General features: G+C 38.3%; 1 protein-coding gene across 5 annotated transcripts in view; it reads right to left on the bottom strand.

Moving 5' to 3' along the window:
- RBM33 (RNA binding motif protein 33) overlaps positions 1 to 22,602 on the bottom strand; it is a 99,200-nt gene that overhangs the window by 29,240 nt on the left and 47,358 nt on the right. For all 5 annotated transcript variants that reach the window (XM_035316570.1, XM_035316566.1, XM_035316567.1 and 2 more), the window contains exons 11-15: positions 13,503 to 13,662; positions 12,233 to 12,564; positions 11,072 to 11,320; positions 9,985 to 10,272; positions 1,947 to 2,582 (exon numbers count right to left, since the gene is read on the bottom strand). In XM_035316570.1, coding sequence (XP_035172461.1) covers positions 1,947 to 2,582; positions 9,985 to 10,272; positions 11,072 to 11,320; positions 12,233 to 12,564; positions 13,503 to 13,662 — 1,665 coding nt within the window. The remainder of the gene's footprint in view (positions 1 to 1,946; positions 2,583 to 9,984; positions 10,273 to 11,071; positions 11,321 to 12,232; positions 12,565 to 13,502; positions 13,663 to 22,602) is intronic.

The following is a 22,602-nucleotide window of genomic DNA, read 5'->3' as shown; positions in this document are numbered from 1 at the left end:
ATTCAGAGTCCACAGCTTTTATTTCTTCTTTAAAATCCTGTCAAAATAGACAAGATTGCACACCCTCCCTGTTTTTTTCCTTGTGTGGTTCAGAAATGAAGTCATATAGACTCAGCCTGTCACTAAATGATTAAAAATTAATCAACTATCTTGATCAATGTTAAACAGCTAATTGCAATGCTTGCTCTTATTCTTCCATAGTTGGAAGGAAAACTGAAAATTTTCATGACTGTGAAAAAAATAGAAAAAGCTACACAAAGAACCTGCTTTACCTTGGTAATAACACCTTGGTATCTGAAAGTTAAGGACAGAACAAATCTGCTTGAATATACACCAAAAGAGAGGTTCCATGTGCATTTAACAAAGCTAATTGCTCTTGCTTACCAAAAGACTCATCTGAAACAAACCATTTATGGTTTCCTGAAACAGAGTGTTATAATAAAAACTATTGCATTACAAATGCTAGTTTGGGCACTGATAACCTTTGTTACGAAGAGCTGTATACAGTGGTGACTGGCACTGTTTTATTTCACCACATAATAAAAGAAGTTGTGCATGATTGCTTTATTTAATTGCTCAGGAATAACAAACCTGCTGTACCTCTCACAGACCACTGGGATTCCTGCAGACGTATTTACGTGTAACTATTTTGCAGCCCAAGAGAAAAATTCTTTCAACTTTATTCTGCACTTGTTACCATTTCAGAGGAATTAGACATCCTCCAAGCAAGGTTGTTGTCAGCTCCATTTAGTCAACAAGGTCCTTTATGTTAGTGTTTTGAAAGATCACATGGTCATTATGCAATTCAAAATTTTAAGCATATTTGTTGTATTATCTGTAGAAAAATATTTATAAAAAGTAATTCAAGCTTTGGCATTTTGATTTCCTCCATACTTCTATAAAGCCTATCCACTGAGGCTTTCTTGAGCCCATTAACACAGTGTGTTCAATTCATTACAGACTTAACAGCAGTTCTGCAAGTTCCCCTAATTAATGTTCTTAAATAACTAAGAAAATTTTCTTCACCCCCCGCAACATCTCCAATGTATCACAGTATTAAACATATCACACCCTTCTTTCCTCCTCAGCATGGAACCGAAGGACAGATTGCACGCTGGCAACCATCACCTCACTGCATCCCTTCGTGTCCATTTCTTCAGAGCCCTACCAAATTAACCTGTCTTTTTTATTAGGACAGAAGAAATCTGGTCTAGATACTTTCTAACCAACCCCCCAGACCTTAAGCATGCACGCTGCCATCAAGACCAGCACTGAGAGTCATCCACAACACCAGTGCTCAGGGGACACTCTACAAATAATAGACCCCTCATCAAAAGATAAGGAAATCTCATTTAGATGCAGAAGCAAAATGGTAATGTTTTAAACCCAGCCTCTCACAGAAAACATCCCTCTCCAATATACTGCTTAAGTTAGTTTCACAACACGCTTCCCAAGAAAATAAAGCCAATCCTCCCTTGGGTACAAAAACCACGCTAATGCCAGTGCTGGAACACAACTAAATTACGTGGCTTCAACTAACAAATAAGCAGAGCCTAGATTTTTAACTGAGCCTAGAAAACAGGTCCACAAGTCCTTTTCTCTGACCCATTATTACACCTATCAACCTTAAGCAAAATCAGCTGAGCTGAGGAGTCCCTGACACTCAAGTTACAAAGAATTTAAAGGAAAGAAATGTTATTTTAGATAGCAATGTGATAGTGGTAACTGCCTGGCAGTTAAGCATTAAAAAAAACAAACATACACTTCTGAATAACTGCTAATAACTTACAGTTCTGAAAATCTGAAGTATGGATTGTGAAGTCTGCTAAATCTGCTACTTCCCTCTTCACCTTGGGCCCATTTTTTATTTTGGGATTACATAGAATGAAACACACAAAAACAAACCACGACGACAGACACACACAAGACGAGCCTTGGAAACTTACCCCTCCTGACAACTTAATCACCCTGACTTTGCTGCCGACATGGGGCACATCACTACCACTGTTTGTCCGCTGCATGACAGTCCTTTTCACGCCAGGTTTCAGTTCCTGGGGCCTTGCTTGTACCGAAGCCACTCTAGCAGTCTGTGGTGAGGGCAGCGGTGCTGCAGCAGGTTTTGTCTGTGATATTTTCTGCGCTGCCTGAGGCTGACTTGGAGGTACTGTTCTGGTCTGCCTCAGCTGTTTCACTGGTTTCAGCTGCTGTCCTTGATACTGCATATTGCTCCCAACCTGTGGGTAATCTGTGTGTTTGGGCTGGATATTTGGAACTACCATATCTTGCTTTTTAACAAGGAGTCTGTTTTTCACATTTTGCCTGGTCTGTAAGCCAGAGTGGGGTATGTAAGGGTTGCCATTGGTGGGGAACTCAGAAGAGTCGTCCTCCTGCTGCATGTAGGATGGCTGCGTAGAAGGTTGCTGCTGCTGCTGCTGCGCCAGTCTTTCAAGCAGTTCTCTCTTCCTAGCGCCAGCCTGCTGCTGCCTTCTCAACTCCTTTTGTTTCAGAATTTCTTCTCTTAAACGTTTCTGCTCTTCTATCTTCAAACGGTACAATCTAGTTTCTTCATCTTCATCTGGATACTAGAAAGGGAAACACAAATTAATTTATAAAGTTCTCAATATATGCCCAGTTTGGTCAAAACAACATTATTGTTTTTAGAAGATGTGATAATGGCCTAACTCTCTGTAGAGCTTCTGAAATTATCCCTGACACCAAGCAAAGGCTATTATTAGTAGAGCATATCCACAAGTATAGTTTATTTGCTATTCAATAGAGACAAACAGCTCAAATCAGGTTTAGGACTTAGAAATACTACTTCCTAACACAGTTAAAAAAAAAAAAAGCTATAATACCAGTTAAGAAATCTTAATAATACTAAAAATGAAGTCTTACAAATTGGAACTCATTTAGAAGTTTCTAAAACCAATTAAACTATTAATATAATTTGAGATATCAAAATATGTTTCAAATGGAAAGTAACAATACGAAGGCAACCCACTGTCACACAGGTTTTATCTTGCTCTTTTCTGACAAACTAACAAAAGGTAGGGAGGTAAATGACCTGAAAGGCCCTGATTAGAACTATTGATTTTTCTCACAGAATTTTCAGCCTGATCTCAAACTCATTTGTCACACAATAATTGGTTATAATGAACAGCACAAGTCAATCTCTCTGACCTTGAACTCATGCACTCTCTTCAGAATCAAAATGTTGCCAAATGCAGCGTTGGAATATTAATAGTATATAGAGAATGCCTTTAATATTCCATCCCTAGACCCTTCTGAAAGTCTTATATGCTATCAAATAACCTTTCTAAAGATTATTCAACACTGGCAGAACGGGTTCTTATGAAAGGCTATAAAAAATAGATGAGCCAGGAAAACAAATTCTCATCATCCTAGAAAAGAAATCAAGCTGCTTATGATACAAATATATGCATTTTTTAAAAGTTACAAAGCATACCTTTTCAATACATGTGTTTTATTTTCAACAGTTTGAAATATTAAGTTAGAGACTTATAGAGACTGCTTACAAATGCTAATGAGCATGAAACTCTCTTGGTAAGATCCATTAATCACCCCTAACAGGCTCTCAGAGTAATAATACTTTGCATTTTGGTAAGTTACAGCATAAACAATGTTAGAACACTTCTCAAAAACTGAATCTGCGATTAACAGTTGCTCTAACTGGGGTGCAATAGCTTGTAAGTATAAATGCTTTTTTTTTTTTTTCCTCCTTTTTAAACACAGGCATGCATACCCAAGTGTGCAATAATAAATTTTGGTGTTTGAGGGCTTTTATCTCTGGTACATCACAGAATCTCTACTGCAACGGAAAAAACAGCAGAAGAAATCCAACCATAAAGTTGATTTGCAGATATAAAAGCCCAGAAGTGTTTGTATTCATTAAATCCAGATGCATAAACCCTGAATGCTCATCTCCTTCAGACATAACTGCTCCTTCCCTGAGCATCTCATGTCAGGGATTATTCCCATAGTGACCAAGAAGTAGCTGCAGACTACAAGTCTAGCCTAAACAATGACTAAAATGAGACTTCAACAAAATCAGATTTATTTATTTATAAATATGGGCTATAGTTTTGGGAGTAGCCAGAACACTGTCCTTTTTAGGACAATGTTTCATAAACCAGAAGGTTCTGATCTTCCTCAATACTTTTCAGAGTACGGTTGCAGTGATAAATGACTGATCACTCTAATGACTAGATTACAGGTCTTTGTTGATGATGGCAACAGGAACACACTTCTACAAATTAAAACATGGAGGGAAGTCAAGTAGTTCATCTTGTACTGAAAGCTGGAGGTGCTGGATTATAATTTTAAACACCAAAACAAGAATAAAAATTCCACGTGACCCTTAAGAGTCTTATCTTTTTGCTCTGTTTCTTAAGTATATCTTGCATAGGATGAGAAAAATAAGCTCCAGATAGGAGGAGATGTTGTAATGCAGAACCTGATGTTACAATGAAGTTTTTACAAATGAAGTTTTCAGCCAGTTTCAGAAATAGTAAATATGTTGTTCAAATTGTCAAAACAGAAAACCTGTTCCACTTAATTATTTTATTCACTTGCTTTGCTTTAGATCAGAATATTCCGTATTTTATCTAAATGGGTCTGACAGATGCCAGTGATCCAGTACCAAGTCTGCCTTTGGAGGCAGCACTACATTTTTTTTTTCTCCTGATGATCAATTGAGGGTGTCCATACTAGCAAAAGTCTGCATAAGACCAGGCTTTTCTATCAGCTGTCCTTTATTATCAGGGAACTGTCTGCCTGTATCATCCAACAAGTTCTGAAAGCCTTGTAAGATACAGATCCCGATCTGTAAGTACAAAGCACCAACTCAAAGTAAGCAGCGCACGTAACACGTAAGCAGCGCAGAGATGTGTATGTTATGGTGCATTTAAATGGGTCTTGCCAGCAGACAAGAACAGACATCCTGAGGGACTCTGATCAACATGTCCATGCAGAACCCTGCAGGCAGATTTCAACTGCACTAGCATTAAACACAGAAGACAAGTGGCAAACTATTACCAACACATAAGAAGTTTGATGAATGCTTAGTAGAATCTTCAGGCTACTCCATCTCAAACAATCTGAAATTTTCCTTTCAGGAACTCAACTTAATACTTGATAAGTTCGTAAGGTTCCTACGAAGTCAATATGAAGTCAATCTCTTCTTAAAAGACTAGCTTTGAAATGAAGAACCAAGTGCTCTGAGGTTATATGACAATAGCAAATCAGAACATTAATAGGCTATAGGCAGGCCTAAATCCTTCATCTCCATAAATGAGTTACTATTACTGTTAAGTTCTCAGTTAAATACCCTTGCAGCTAGAGGAAGATCACATGATATAAAGACCCTGTGATCATTAGCAAAGAATTTGCATTGGGAGTCAGTTCTCATTCTTATTAGTTGGGGAATAACCCAACAGCAGCACAGATTCAGAATGGGTAGCAAACTCCTCACCAGGATGAAAACAGGGGTAGTTAAATCCTCTGCCTCGTGGCTCTAAAAGCATCTCTTCCCCTACCTCGTAAGTAGCTTCATCAGACAGAACAAGCAAGACGATATATTGGACAAAGATGGAAATGGTATGCAATGACTGTTGCTAATGATTTTCATCCTATTAGTTTAATAACCCCAGCAGACTTCTTCACAAGCAGTTGCACTGCCAAATAAAAAAAAAAAAAGTAAACATTTTGCCAAAAAAATAGCAACTGGGAGAAAGTAGACATCCATCAAAGATATCATGAATTTCACAGCTCATATTTGGAGGTTTGCTACCAAAAGAAACATTATCTGTAGGTGAAGAAGCAGAAAAACTTGGAGCAGCCTTTTCTCTAGATAAACCAGATGTGTCACCCTTTCTCTGTAGAAAATTCTACAACCTGAAGAAATGGCGTACATAAAAGGAAGAGCCAGGTGGAATACAAAGTAAAAGAACAAAAGTACAAGCACAAAGCCAGAGAAGCAAAGCAGTTCCCTTAGTGTTATTTTGGTGTTGTTAAATGGAGATTCTCATCTGTCTGAAAAGTTCTTGAGCCCAATATATTTAATTGTGGTTTGGAGGGAAGACCAAGCCTTAGCTATAGGTTTTTCTTCTGCCTTAAAGGCTCATAGGTTTTAATGGAAAGTACCAAAGGAAAATGTTATAGGCTGCCATTCTGTGTCTAGTTTAAGAGCAGCAGTAAGAAAAGCAGCAGACTTTTCCAGGAGATCTCAGAATGGTACTCAGAATGGTTGAGGAAAAGACAAAGACATGCTCTAAAACGTATTACAGTAGAAAGTATAATGTCTCGAATCCTAGTTCCAGTAGCTTGCTTCTCGTACAGTGAATTCAAAACAATAGCTTTTGTGGTTGTGGGTTGTTGGTGTTTTTGTTTTGTTTTGTTTTGTTTTTTTTTTTTTGTTTGTTTGGTTTGTTTGTTTGTTTTTGTTATTAGAGTTAAATGCAGAGCCTAAGAGCTGGATCCTGAAGTTCTCTGGTTTGCAAAATGAAGGAACAAAAAGAAAAAAAAAAAAAAAAAACATGCAGCCAGGCTCACTTGTTCCCTCAGTAAAACTGGCACAATCAAAATGGTTTGAACTGCAGCATTTACACAAATCCGTTTACTGAAGAGGTTATTTTTTCCCCCTTCAGTTATAATATTAGAAACAAAAGAGGCTAGAAGCATTTGTCCAAAAATTTGTAACAATTCTTCATAGAAGGTAAGGACAGTTTCAAATTGGATCATTTGGCTGCTGGGGTTCAATAAAGACAGTTAAATAAACATCACACCTTACTAATGACAGGGGCTGCTAAACCCTATGAAAGTATGAATCATCCTACAAAACACAGGCAGAGTACATCTCAGAAAAACAGGAAGAATTAAGAATAAGATTACACGTTACTTTGTAAAGCACACTGCCCTCTTATGATCTTCTATCTGGAAAAATACCACTGGAAAGAATCTTCTAAGCACAAAAACAGGAGGCATCAATTTGGAACTCAAACCTATTCAAGCTGAAGAAAAATTAAAACGTGCCTTTTTCAGGTAATTAACTTCTAACAAAGCAGATTTAGAAACATTTTCTTAATAATCACCTGAATTTGCTCAATATTGAATATTTTCTATTCTCCAAGTCTTATAGAAAACAACAATGTAAGACCCAACAAAAATCCAACTCCAAAGTTTACTGGATTTGGAAGAACAGAAAGGTTGCCTTTAAGGATACCAGGGACGTTATCTGTAATATAAGTGGTGATATCAGTAAAGCTCTCATTGTGCAATGGTTTTCCAGTATCTCTCCTGTTCTGAGATCCAATACCTCATTTATTCTAAAAAGCTTCACATCACCTAAGTTTTTCCTACCCCTTTCTAAACTCAAAAATGCTTAATGTTTCCCTAATTCCTTCCTTCCTAAACTGACCTTAACATGAGCAGAATGAGAACCGCAGTCACTATCCATTTCTCTCAATTTCATTGTCTCTTTGTTACTCTCCCAGATGTAAACTTGCATGTCCTCAGTCTGAAAAATCATTTTGACAGAGGCACTTAAAGGTCGATATTTTCCAGCTGCATAGGAATGAGCATTACTATTCATAAAGTTCAAACAGTTTTCAGTCTTCTAGTCACTCAGGTTGCTATCCTTTATATGTTTATTTGGAAGATCAGGGAAAATCTTTACAGCCAATATTGCTATTTTTTGTGCTTCCTGAATGATACTGTGTTCATAAATATGGCCATTGGCTCTTAAGGAAGATGGATACAGAAAAAAAGAGTCTTAATTTTCCAGTTGAAGACACTTGCAAAATAACCTGCCCAATTCAGTTATGAGCCAGACAGCTAGAAAAAATGGCAGAATTTAACTCTTTCATCTTCACAGAAAGCCTAAAACAGCACAAAGTTTGGTAATTGGAAGAAAAATACACAAAAGACTGGAAAACATTACAATCTGCCTTAAGGAGGGGATGTAATAACCTACATTACAAAAATAGCAGAGAAAACAATTAAGTGCTTGGAAATGAGATCTACTAATACAGCAATCCTCAGTTTGGAAACTGAGGATGAGTGGCACCAGTGAACATGACTACCACAGTGACACAAGCTGAAAAGGGACAACTGCTACTGCACTGCAGCGCAAGGCTCTCTTTTGGGTCTACTTTAAAAAAAGTGTTCTAATCTGTGCATGCACATTCACACATGTACTTGCCAAGTGTACCTACGAAGGCTTTACTTTTATGGTTATCAAAAGAAAACACTAAGGAGACATCAGTTTTTCAAGGGCAACTTTTTTTTTTTTTTTCCTCCTGTTTTACAAAAAAGCAACTTATGTGAAATAGGTATCACAAACTCCTTTCAAAGACAGCAGTTTTACCATGGAAATAAAAAGAAAGCTTGACTTGTAGAACCAAGAAATCACATGAGTTGGATTAGATGGTCTTAAAATTACAGATTTGTTAGGATACGTGTAATATTTAAAATGGAAAGAACAAGATAACTGCACTGGTTATTTTATTCCATTTGATTAACAGGAGTGAAAAATAGTTCATTTTTCCAGACGCTGACAGAGATATTTCACGACTAATGTCTTAAATTCCATATGGCTGAAACATGAAAAAACTATTAAATGCTTTAGATGGGTAGAACTGTAACTGCTTTGCATAGGCCTTCAAAACCTACCTTTACTCTTGGCCTGAAAGACAGATTGACTTGGATTATTCCAAGAGACTGAACTGAGGTGAAGGGGATTACTTAAGCACTTTTTTTTTTTTTTTTTTTTGGAAAAGATCCTAATTAAAAGTTGTTTTTTTTATATTCCCACTTAGAAGCAAGCCCAGAAGAGGTCAAGCACTGCCAGCTACGGGTTTCTTTTGTGTCTCATTTCCGAAAATTAGGGATGGTCATAATTCAAGAATGAGATGAGAAGCTAATCGCCAGCAGCTTAAGAGGAAGAAAGTATTACCACAATTAAAGCTTTCAACAGTTGTTGAAGGAAACCTGGTCCTTGAGACAAGTTTCATGGGCAACCGAACTGTAAAGATTTACAGTTTTGTTCCGAATAACCTGACATTCAGGAGCTGTACAGGGTGCATTTAACCATCATGCTCCTCTGGCACTTCTTGAGATTCAGGATTAACAATATCATCAGTGCAATCCTACCTACTCTCTCACACACTAACAGCGCTCATGGCAAGTCTTCTCTAGCTTCCAGGAATATCTGTGCAGCAAAATGTCCCCTGTTCACCATGCATGACCCAGTGGAGCCCAAAAACCTGCATCTCATTTTTTGATTGTGCAGAGTACGAGCAGAGCAAACAGCATCTTTTTGTCCAAAATGGAAAACTTCGGAGCATCTCTTATTTTCCTTCATGCAAAAAAGGTATATGAAAGAAAGATTTTCTTCTTCAAGAAGAAGAAATTCCATGGACAATACATCTGCAACTTCCTCCAGGAATGCTCAAGACCCTGAAGTAGAATGGGCAGTCTAAGGGAAAACAGCATGAGGAAGAAAAAGTGGCTATTTAGGGAGTTATAAGGCATAAAGCAACTCAAAATGGAAGAAAAGAGGTTTTCTAACCTAGGAAGAAGTACCTACCTGGAAGGGGAAGAAAAAAACAAACAAACATAAAAAAAAAACACAACACAAGCCTACCAACTGTAAACCTGCAAGATACAAAGTGGGCACAATGGGTATCTCAGAGACTTGTATCATTGATGAAGTTCATGCCACCTCTGCCTTGTCACAGTAGGAATGATTCCTACACCTGCAAAACAGGATCACCAGGGCCCTGATAACCTTTCAGAGTTCTCTTTTTTTATTTTCGTCAATGGAAACTGGCTGAAAGCACAACTCAGAAGGGAGGCCTCTAGTGGCAGCAAAAAATATTGGGCGAATAGTACGTTAGGTATGCTTATAGCCACACAATAAAAGTTTCAAATGGGTTTTCTTTTCAAAAACGGCAAAAAAAGCCTTACCTCTGGTTCAGATTTTGCTTCTGGTTTTGCTTGGGCCACTGGTGTGATCGCTTTAGCTTTCATCTCAGGCCGCCCCTGTGAGTTTCCAACACCAGCTACAGTCTTGGTGGCAGACACTGTGCTGGTAATGGGTTTGACCTGAGCAGCTGGGGTAGAGGTTCGCCTGTTGTTGCTCACTTCCAGAGCATGTGACGGTGCTATTGGCAACTCCCGCAAGTTACTATTTCTTGGAGCAGTTGGCTGTAGCTGCTGATTTGGACGCTTGACAATATTTTGTGAGGGTGTGTTCTGAAAAGCAGAAAGGAAAAAAAAAATGCATATATTTCTACCCCAAGACAGACTGAAGTGATCCCTGTTTTAGATTTTCATAACTTGTTTGCCAACAACAAAAGAAAAAAACACTTTTCAAAGAGGTGCTGTGCTTTCAATGTAAGTATAAAAATAAAAACTTTTTTTTTGATTTACAGCAAAACTGAATCTCAAGGGTTTAACATCTTTCTCAGAAATTGATTTCACTATGATTTATTTTCCTAATTAAAGTGATTCTTCTGAATTACAGTCACACTGACTTGAGCACTGCCATGGACTGCTGTGACACCCCAACCTGCCTAGTGGCAGAACACGCTGGACTGAAGCAAACTCACAAGACATGAGTGATACCATGTGAACCATAATGCTTGCTCACAGTGCTACTGAGAGGCCTTCAGACTGAAGGATGGCATCACAAAACTGGGCTCCTACACAGCAGTTTTAAATGTGATCACGCAACCCCTCCCCAACCCCCCCCCCCACATCCTTTACTGTCTGTTCTTGGGCAGGTGTGTCATCTCTTATTGGAGTTGGATCAAAAAAAAAAAAAAAAACAAGAATTGGACTAGAAAAAAAAGTAAAGATAAATGTACTATTTGTTGATATAGTTATAAAATGAGTAAAGTAGAAAAAGGAGCAAAAAATGATGAAAGAAAAGGACAAAGCATAAAAGGAATAAGGAGACTGAAAAACTATGGCGGTAAGTTTTGAAACACGTTTACATGCTTATTACCCATGAGGAGCTAAGAGAGACAACGCTGATGGATGTGCTACTCACATGTCTTGGCTTCATTGGACCCTGCCGCTGCTGACACTGCATCCTGTTGTTATTTGGCTGCTGCTGCGTGGCCTGCATGTGAGGCCTGAACTGTGGCTGGTTCATGGGCATCAAGGGCTGTGGTGGTCCTTGGAGATGATGGTGGTGCTGCTGCTGCTGCTGCTGGTGATGGTGCTGTGGCTGCTGCTGGTGATGGTGCTGCTGAGGCTGAGGCTGTGGCTGAGGTTGCAATGGTGGATGCAAAGGACCCTTTGTATGAAGAAAGAATATTTGTTTTTAATTTCAAGGTAGTAATCACTGGAAAAGTAGCTCCAGTCTCACAAGTCCTCAAAACATTTTTGAGCAGCTATTGACCAGGCTAAACCAAAAATACACCGATAAAAAAAAGATTAACAGAAGCTGCACAAGGTAGTTCTATACTTAAACCTGAGTAAGACAACAGCTGAATCGGGAAAAAGGCAAACGAAAGGCCTTCTGCTCTCCTCTTTCTTTTATGTTTAATGACTTCAACACTGTTCTTTCTCTTTCTCCCCCCAAACACAGAAGTACATAGAAGTCCTCATGACTTCCCCACATTCAAAACCCAGACACCATGAAAAGACCCCGAACACCCAATCACGCAGGGCCCTCTGCATCACTCGGGACAACCCCAGAACATTTACCCACTGCAAGCAAGCAGCTCAGCTTCCCCTCGGGCAGCAGGAGGCCCGGGCTCCCCGCTGAGCTCTGCGGCTGAGCAGCAGAGGGCGCTCCGGCCCCGCTGGTGGCCCCGACCCGCGGGGCAGCGGGACAGCTCTTGCTGCCTCCGCGGAGCTGAAGCAACTTAAAGAGCTGTATGGTGTTAGACCAACCGTGACATTAAAACTTCTCAGACTCCGTTAGCTCTAAAGCGTTAAACAAATCATGGTGTTTTTTGTAACTTTACTGTAGAAACAGTGCTGGGGTGCAGACTGCTACTGGAAATGAGTGCTGGCAACTGAAGAAAAACAAATCACTTTTTCTGACAGAGTATCAAGCTCTATATGTAAATCTGCTTCATACCTGTAATCTTGAATAACTCCATTTTATTTACATTACTCCTATAAGCCAACAGGGCTACAGTGCATTACTTGGACACTGAGAACACCTCTTGTATGACTGCTTCCTGTTGTAGATCTGTACCTGCATGTTAGGCTGCGTATGTGCGGCGAGGAAGGGCTGTCCTGGGGCTTGTAAGAACTGCTGTCTCGGAGGAATGAAGGGCCGTGGATTTGCTGCACCCGGCTGGTTGAAGTGGAGAATTCCCACCGGACCTTGAGGCTGTATGTTTGGCCTCACCGGCCTCTCTCTGGGAAATACCGGCTGTTGCCCCTGCTGGCTGAAGGCTGGCCCGGGCTGACTGAAGGGCATGGGGCTTTGCGTAGGGACAGGATGGGCGCTGTTAAGAAGCGGGGGAGGTGGTGGTGGAGGGGGGCTCCGCTGTTCAAACAAGTGATGGCTTGGGAATCTTGGATCTGCAGGAATCAGAAAAGTTATTAAGTGACAGACTCCTTGGGAAACAAACATGCTTTTCAAACACTAAGCTGTTTTGATTTGGAAAAGTAACTTGAAATTTGTAGAAAACAAAAACATGAGGTGTCTTAGTTTTAAGAGCTATCCTCAAAGTTACATTTCTCTTGCTTGTGCCACCTGTGTTTAAAAGCAACTGATGCTTGAAAGACCAACAGAATTGACCGTTACCTGGAATCAGGAATAGCTTTAAAAATCCTACTGTACTGAAATCAGCAAAGGATTACAGGGATTAGCACTTAAGTACACAACAACTCACAAAACTTTGATACCATTTGCTAACCAGATATTTAGCAACTTTACATATACATTTTACCTGTGCTCACAAGTAACATATGCATCATGTATATACTTCATACATTTGGTATAAAACTTATCCATATATATATATATATATATATATATACACACACACACACACACACACACACACACAAACTACCTATTTTGGTTGCTATGCTGCAGCAGTTCAGCTAATATTAACAGATTTCTTACAAAACACACACAGTCCAGACAGTTTATGGTGTTACTAACAGAAACCAAAATACATGGAGAGTGCATTATGTAAAAATGTAAAGAATTACAACAATTTAATTGAATTTACTTTTAGTTAGAATTACTTGCATACTAATTTTATTTTGCATTTGTATAAATTCACACATTTACGGTAGCTAAACATGTAGACAGAAGATTATATCAGAACAGGAGAAAAGATACCAGACCACAGGAATTTCTGGCATTGTAACTCGTCAGGTTACATCAAACACTACCTTCTGGTCTTCAGGTTCTTCTGAACGTATCACATTACATGAAACATACTTAAACTGCATATTCGCTTTACAAAAAATAAATTTTGTACGTTAATTGAAACGAAAATGCTTACCTCCTATAAAAAAGGGATCTCTTTCCTGAGGAGGTGGAGGAGGGAGTGGTGGTGGCGGTGGTGGTGGCCCCCTCCACTGGTCCTGGATTGGCAGCCTTGGGGCCTGCGAGAAGTTGGTAGGAACTGGTCCAGGTGCATGCTGCTGAAAGTCTGGAGGAACCTATTTAATAAGGCAAAACTAAAATTAAGACTAGCAGCCAGAAAATTATCTATTGTCTGCTATAACTTTTTTCTCTTTAAAATGTAATTGATTTATGGAGTTACCTCCTATAATCTCTACAAATTGGCAGCTCTTACTGAGTCATCCTTTCACAATGGAAAAGATATGAAACCTGAGCACAGCATTTTGAAATGAATTCACAATGTTTTAATAATCACTAGCACTACAGGAATGCCATTTATTCTCAAGCTTATTGAAATCCATGCAATTATTGACCTTCTTTCCCATTAATCCCCCCCAAAATCTGAATGTCTACTTTAGAAGATATTCCTGACATTTATCTTCTTAAACCGTGCTATTCTGTGCCATCAATTCAGTACAACGTAGCACACTGAAGTGAAGCAGCTCTGCTTGGGGGAGGGATGGGGGACAGGACACAACGACACGACAACTTGCGGCATTTGAATATTAAAGAAATCATCATTCAAAAAAAATAAAAAAGGAGAGTAATGTTTCTGTCTACTCAGAACGCAAACAGCTGAAGCATTATAAGACAGACTACAAAATTATCTTTCCTCCATTAAGTTATTTTAAAATCTAAACTTACGTGTTTCCTTATTATGTATGAGTAGATCAAATAAGTATTGAAAATGATCTAGGAACATTCTTGTTTTCCACTTTATACAGATTTTGAAACTAGTGCTGGCGTTTTTCATCTGTATTTGGTGTTCACCTAAAAGCTTAAAGCTTGCCGTTGCTGAAGACAAGCTTTTCAAAACAGATTTCAGAACACACACTCCCTGCGAAACCGAATTATGGCCATCAGCAAAGGATTAGCACTTATGGGGCTGCCCTAACCACCAACATATGCAGTCTCACCCTATCCTACTTGTATTGCAAAATTATTTGTATTTTCTTAAAAAGAATTTCTCACACAGCAAAACCAGGCATTTGCTCTGGCAACTGGCTCACTATGAAAGCAGCACAGGACAAAGCTGCTTCACACCCTTCTACTAGCAAGCTACAGATAGGATTTACAAGAATCAAAAATGTAGATATGAGAGAGAACCACTGAGGCTCAAAGCCATTACTAAATCTGTGGCCTTCTCGGAAACACCTAAATGGGCTATCTGAGAAACTAAGACCTCTCATTTGGAAGTGAGTCTGTGACCATGTATTTCATGTCATTATACAGCCATCAACTGCAAATACTTTATCACTCGGAGAGATTAAAGGTTCTATACCCTGTTGCCAGTGCTCCTAGTCAACCAGTCTCCTGTGAGTATTTCATTTAGAGAAAAGACATCATTTTACACTCGAGCATGACAGTCCTCATAAAGTACATACTATTACACAGGAGGAGCTGCTATACTCCTCTAAGCTAACACTCACCAATACAAAATATTTTACCACCTCAGAAGATGCCAAGACCTTTGAATTTGAAAGCTGTCAGCAGCCAATGGCACTTAGAGGGAGATATTTGGGGTGGAGAAAATGACATTGATTCGTCCCATCGAGATCCATTCAGGTTTAGCTGAACTAGGCGGTTCAACCGCGTTGCCCTTCCCCGGTGTGGAACAGGACAGCGCTGGCTGCCTGCCAAAGCAGAACTGAACACAAACCTTGAGGATCCTGACCCTTCGTTCCCCAAACGCACCTGTACCATCACCACGCATAGGAGCTGCCAGAGGTACTTTCAAACTAAGGTTAAAAGCATCCCTTCATCCTGGAAGCCTGGGTGATAAAAGCGTATTAAAGAGCAGCTCTTACAGCCATCGGTCACCCTAGGGAAAACACAGGGCTTCTGCAAGCCACGCAGCCTCAAGGGACGCACCCAGCAAACCGCCCCATCTTTAGCTACTTAATTATTTAGGTAGTCATTTGTCACTGTATAATGAATGCATGAGGTCACTGCCAGTGGAGGCAGGGGAAAAACCAGTTCATCAGGGCAGGTTTCAAACAAGGTGGTTATCTTGCATCTTACTTACAGCACATTGTCACATGAGCATATGTCACCTGGGGGAGAGGAGGAAGTCAGGCAGGTAACCTGCTTTTTATTTTTTTTTATTTTTTGAGTGTTCAGCTTTGAAACTCTGAAGTTCTCCTAGTTCAAGATAATATATGCCTACATAAAACTTATTTCTAGAGTGGCCACTGAAAAACATGACATGGAAACATACTGACACATAGGTAGAAAAATGGTGAGTACCACATATTTGCCACCTGAGCTCAAGAACTGGCAGCAGTAATAACCTGGCTGGGCTTGTTTCCAAGCACCAAATGGTGTCACAGTGATGATAATCTGTACTTCCTTCTCCCAAACTCAACATATTCTGCCCTAGTGAAGGTCACAGATCCTTTTCTCTCTCTCCCCCTCACTCCCAAGCTCTAGTTAGACACAGGTTACAAAACAAGCAGGTGTCTCCACTCCTGGCATCTGAAACCAAATCTCAAGCATCTTCCTCAATATTAATTCATTTTTTAGTTAGTTTTCTCCTGAAGGAGAAGCAACTGAGAGAACAGAGGGGGTGTGTGTTCCTATAGTTGTATTTTAAATAAAGTTTTCCCTCTCCTGCCACCCCATACCCTTATTATTTCACCCAGATCTACCTCATCCCAAAGCTTCAACCAAACTGATTTAAATTGAGGCTGGCAACCAGCAGAACATATTCACTCAAATCATCTGGTTTGAGACCACACACACTGAGAGCAGACTTATATTAGCTGTCATAGGGAAACTTTAAACCTTTATGAAATAAGCTCTGGTAAACTAACTTCAGTCAGTTCTGGAACTTAAGTCCCACTTTCCAAAACAAAACAACAACAACAACAAAATACCCCCCACCCCCAAAAAAATCAGCAAGGTATTTTACAGCTTTTTTTTTTTTTTTAGGTTCTTGTTAAATTTTGAAGCTATTAAATTTTTAAAGACAAGAAACAATTCTGAATCCTAAAACCAACTTTCTCCTTTTTGCATTTAAAGTAGCATGAGGAGCCTTTTTATACTCTTCAGTGAATAGGAGTTGTCTCTGTCACAATTCGTTAGTGCTGAATTGTCATATACATGGTTACTAAAACAATGACCCTTCCCTGCCTGAGCACTTATCCCATGCACAATGGAACAGAAGATTGTGGTTTTTGTTTGTTTAAATCCAGAAGTTTTGGAAGTGGGAAAGTTACACAAGTATGGCTGATATAAAACATACCACAATAAAGCCAAATACTGTACAGACAACTGAGTGTCATTAACAAATACCCACTTATTTGATCATTATCAGATCTTGTCTTATGTATATGGCATTTTGAATAGTCATAATATTTTACTGGCTCATCACATTTCTTGGCTGATAACCAAAGGCCAATCATGCAAAGTTAATTGCAAAGTCATTTGCTATTTGCAGAAAAATGAATTACCAATATTTGCTTCCAAAAAAAACAAATGAGTCTGATTCTCTTCCTTTTCACATCAGTGAGAAGACTGACCTCTAGTTTTTTTCTAAACCAACTTTGCTTCTGCTTCCCCCAAAAGTGAAATAAAACTCTACCCATAAATTACTGTAATATGGAAGGGGAGAAGCTTGTATATCCAAGGTTTTACATTGCTGAAACTTTCCTTCTGAAAAAGCTTTCAGGTAAGCTCCAATATGAATTTGATTATTTTATTAATGATCTAATAATCAAAATTACTAATTTAACATAATACACGTGAAACTAAGTTTCAACCAGAGTTATTACTTCTAGGCACAAATGAACTTGCTTTTTAATAAAACATGCACAATATGGTGGGTGTTTTTCTGAGGTATGAGATACTCATCTATGATTCTGAAATACACCCACCCCATCCCCAGGAACACACTAATACCACAGCTTTGACTTTTACTTATGCCAAACTCTAATTGTCCTAAAAATCGTACAAAGCAATGTAACAGTTTTCTATTACTTAAGGTTCACTCCCCCCTCTCCCTCTTCTTAACTGCAGTCAAACTGTAATTCCAGGAGTGGATTTATTATCATTATTGCTGAACTCTACGTTCAGCAAGTATTTGCTACTGATAACTGCCAAGTGCCTTCTGTTATTTAGTAGGAAAGACCACGCAGAGCTATTTAACTTCAAAAATTAATGAAGAGCAGGTGCAAAAGCCAGTTTTCATAATGGTCTATTTTGATAAAATAAGCATACTGTAACATAGATGCATAATAAATCTTTGTATGCACAGTAGTTACTTCCATTTTTCATGGTTTTGCTAACCGGACAGTTTCAAATTACAACCAGCTATTCAGTTCACGCATCACCCAAGACTCCCTACAAAAAGGCATTTTAACTGTTCCTTCACCGCTGTTATACCTCTTAGGAAACTTCTCTACTTAATAGATCTCACACTCTCCAAAACACCTATTTTCAAGTTAACGAGTTTCAAGCGAACAAAAAGAAGAACTGCAAATTCACAGTCAGCCAAGACTGGGGCCAACTGTGGTGCTGGGGGGAAGGGACAAAATTATTTATGTGCCTTTTCAGCAAGACCTTGCTGGAAAGGCACATACCATACAGACAGTAGTTTGGAAGATTGAGTTACCAAGTGTCTGCATGAGAAAGACCCAGAAGAGCACATAATGCACCTTTCTGGAAGAGTCTTCTCTCTTTTTCATCATTATCAGATTCTTTATCATTGATTTAGCATCATTGTTAGTGATAATTTAATGTCATTTACTAAATAATCGATTTGATAAAGTGCACCAAACTGCAAGGAAAGACTCCTAAGATAGATCTTTTAGCTATACTTAAAACTAGTTGCAAAAAGAGGTTGGAAACAGAAAACGGTACCTGACCTGGAGCAGCCTTGCCCATCACGTCACACTGTGGCCTGGAAGCCGTAAACCGACCTACACTTACCCGTTACAAAACTGCTCCCAATACTCAGCGCTGTGCAGTTCCTTCTAAACCACAACCTGCAGCCTTGGAATTAATGAGTATTTCAAAGACCTGAGAGAGAAATTGTTATTTTTCAAAACTTGAGGGCTCACGTCCAGTGCAGGAAGGCCTTCGAGCCTCTCAGCAGGACTCTGCAGGCTGTGAGGGAACACAGCTTGGGCCATTGTCTCCCGTGTGCAAACTGAAACATATGTCAGTCCCCAAACAATGATAGCAAGGTACTAAACATCAAGATTTTTCTTAAACTACCAAAGATGTGCTGTATTTTTAAGGAATACAAGTGTTGATTTCTACCAATTTATGCTGGTGTAATTTTACTTTGAAAATGTTGATATATCATCTTTCTGAATACACTTAGGTCTACACACAAATTACACTGGAAGTGGGGTTCTGGGTCGATTTCCGAAGAGACCACAACCACAGGCATTCTACAAATATTTCAAAGGAGAGGATAAACACGCTGAAGTGCGACTGGCAGATATTTTACTGTCTTAAATATTCATCTTTAACAAGTTTACCCTGACGAAAAAAAAGTCTATCCACACCTTCTCACCCACATGCTATAATTTACAGCACCATGGACTGACATTTTTATACAATTCCACATGTATGCAGCTTATACAATTTCCCCTTTTGCTAACTTCCATTATTCAATTAACTTACATGTTATCAATCACTTTTGCAAAAAAAAAAAAAAGCATTGCAAACTTGTGTCTACAATTCATTAGAGTTGTGAATAGCTCATTGAACACGACTTTCACACACTCAGGCAATCCTACCTTCTGAAAGAACACGAGATAAGGTTACTTTAATCCTTTCAAAGAACTGCACTATTTTGCCTTCCTTTTATCCCTTTAAATATCCTTCCTAGTTAAGAAATTAACATTCTCTCATACAATTCTTACACAAATTGTACTTTTACTTTTCTGCATCTCTTGTTAATTACATGATGTTATCTCCAATAATCTATTCATGAAGCATAGATAACTTTGGTTACCAATAAAAGGGAAAACTTAGCATAAATTGCTTAGCACACAGTTAATCTTATAAAGCAAGGAATAAAGAGGATCTAACAGCTATTATATGACTTATCAGCTTCTCTAAAAGGGTCACTCTACTTTTTTTTTCCATGAGACTAATTAAATACCTTAACAATGTCATTGAAACTTCATGAATCTTTCAATAAATTACACCCTGCCTCCACAACATGTTTTCACTTATTAATCTCACTTAAAATGCAAAGAGCTAGGAGAACCCCATTGACAGTTAAGCAGGGCCACTCAGTTAATTCTTCTTATATGGTTTAAATGCAAAGAATAATGACCACTATAACCTATGACAATTAAAACTATAGCCATCTGTCACAAGATGTTAATCCTCTTATTTCAGTAGCTACTAGACTTTTTGAAAAGCTTTCCTAAAATGCCAACCTTCCAGTGCAAGGAAGTGACTTTTCATCCTTTCGTGTAAGAAGCCCTTTTTCATATAACTTAAATATGGTTTAAAAGTTTTCAAGTAGAAATGTATACATCTCACAAAACATGGGTCCTTACAAGCCAGTTTCACAGTATTCTCATTTATTGTGCACAGCATACAGAAAGCAAATGATTCTCTGAAATTTTAGAATAAAACATACTTGGTATTTTCTCAAATGCAGTCTAAATGAACCTGTAGGCTCCCTACGATGTCTCTTGACAACTGTAATTCCATCAAGGTCAGCTAAAACCTAACGGGTAAAATATTCCCAATGGATTCAATGTTATAGAAAGGCCTCATGTAAAAGTTTTTGCCTTTAATACATTGCAGTTGAGAGACAAAAATTAAAGTTCAGAGAGATCATGAAACTTGAGAGAATAAATTCTACCCATACACACGTCTTCAACATTTCTGGAATGCATTTTCTAAGGGAAAATGCAAGGAGATAGTAACTGCTAGTTCATGTATGTAGATCCTTGCATTAAGGCAGATTCGTTTTGAGAAAGAACAGGTTGATGTTTCCCTAAACCAAGCCAAAAATAATTTGAAATATTGAAATGTACCACGTAACTTGGACAAGCTTCTCTTTGACACTGCACAGCTCCAGGAGGCAAACCACAATGGGATATTTAAGCACAAGTCCTGTGATTTGAGCAGATCTTGTACATACAAGATTTGTATGAAAAATAACTAATGCCAAATGTCACTGTTTAAGGTCCCAAAATGGAATTCATCCATCACAGAAAACCAGTACAAGCAAGGAGGGAGACATGAATCCCTTGTTACTTAAGCTAACCAACCAATGCTACTCTGAAGGATAACATTACAGATTGGTTTCTTGGACTCCCACCTGCTCTACCACTGAGGTCTGCAAGTTAGAAGATAGAAATCTGCAGGACCAGCAGTCCCATTCATAAACAATTCTCAGAAAACGCCCTGAACATGGACAAAGAGTGTAACAGTGTCAGAACAAAGAACTCTCTTATGAGAGAAGAAAATTTTACTTTTTTAAAAAATTTCAAACACTAAAAATCATCATGTGTATTTTTGTGTTCAAAGCTAATAGTTTACTAGGAATAGGTATATTACTAGGGACCCAAAAGTATGGCACGTTTTGTATCTCTTTTGTTTTCATACATATTTTTATATTTTTATGTCAATAGTTATCATAAAAATAGTCTCACCTTCTCCTGAGACTAGAGGCCATTATATGGAAATATTATTAGAATGTTTATTGACCTAGCATACTCTGATGACCTGCATGTCACCAATTTTTAGAAGCAAAACTCAGATGCCAGCACTGAACTGGATAATGAATATCAAATTCAGGATTTCTACATTACATTCCAAGTTTGATAGTGCACTTACAGTTAATTTCAAAACAATGTGAAAACCTCAAAGATGTGACTTGGGGACAATGCTTCTCCCTTCAACTAAAAATGTTCAGATGGCCACAAAAAAAAAAAGTGAAAAGACATCTTTACAGAAGATAAATATTACAACTGCTGTTAAACTGGACTTTGATCTGTGACATTTCAAATCTATTTAGTAGTTAAATTACAAGATTCCTTATTTATAATTCTGTACAGAAGTTTCATTTTGGAGATGTTCTGTACCTCTGACCTTGCAAACATTTTGATGCAAGAACTTTACAAACCAAGGGCTACCAATGCGCTTGCAGGTTCTACTCACATGTTGAGTATGAAGGCCTGAATTTGTCTTTTGCAGTATTCCACATTCAACACTATTACTCTAATTCAGTTTACTGTAATCAGTAGTACAATTTAGTATTTCATAATGAAGCATTTTTTTTCATTTCACATACTAAACAGTAAGAATTCAAGGTACAGAAGGTGAATAAATACCTATAAGATTTTTTTTTTTTTTTTTTTTTATTAAAAATAAAAAGTTTTTCAGAAGGATGTTTCACAGCTCAGTGAAAACAGCTTGAGAACTATACTATCATCTAGGACTAGGTTATAACAAGTATATTTTAGCCCTGCATTCAGTATTTAAGCACTAGATTAGTCTTACTGCATTGTAGTAAGAAGTCAATTGTACCCTGTAATTGGATTTCTTTGTAAAAGGAGTCTTGACATCTGCAAAATATCTCTAACTGCCTAATTAATGGCTATGCAGCCATACACCTAATACATGTTTGTGTGTGCTTAATAAAAATTTGTTTGCTCATGTAGCTTTAAAAGTTCAAACTTCATTCATGCAAATATACCAGAATTTTATACCTAATCATTTATAAATACACATTTATACATATAGATCATTACATGTAAAATATAAATAATATATTTTATATACATGTAGAATATGTAAATACAGTATTTTTATATGCGTATATAAGCGCATGTGCGCATGCATATAAAATATAGACATATAAAAATATACCCAAACCAAAACTTTGTATCTGTGCAGGTGATGGAGCAGTGTCACAAGTTGCTTAGAGAGGTTGTGGAGTCTCCTCCTTGGAGATCTTCAAAAGCCATCTGCACATGTTCCTGGACAACAGCTTGAGGTGG

Source organism: Oxyura jamaicensis, chromosome 2 (genome assembly GCF_011077185.1).
Source record: "Oxyura jamaicensis isolate SHBP4307 breed ruddy duck chromosome 2, BPBGC_Ojam_1.0, whole genome shotgun sequence".
NCBI classification, from domain to species: Eukaryota; Metazoa; Chordata; class Aves; order Anseriformes; family Anatidae; genus Oxyura; species Oxyura jamaicensis.
The sequence above is the reverse complement of the archived record's forward strand: the minus strand, read 5'-3'. Positions and strand labels throughout refer to the sequence as shown.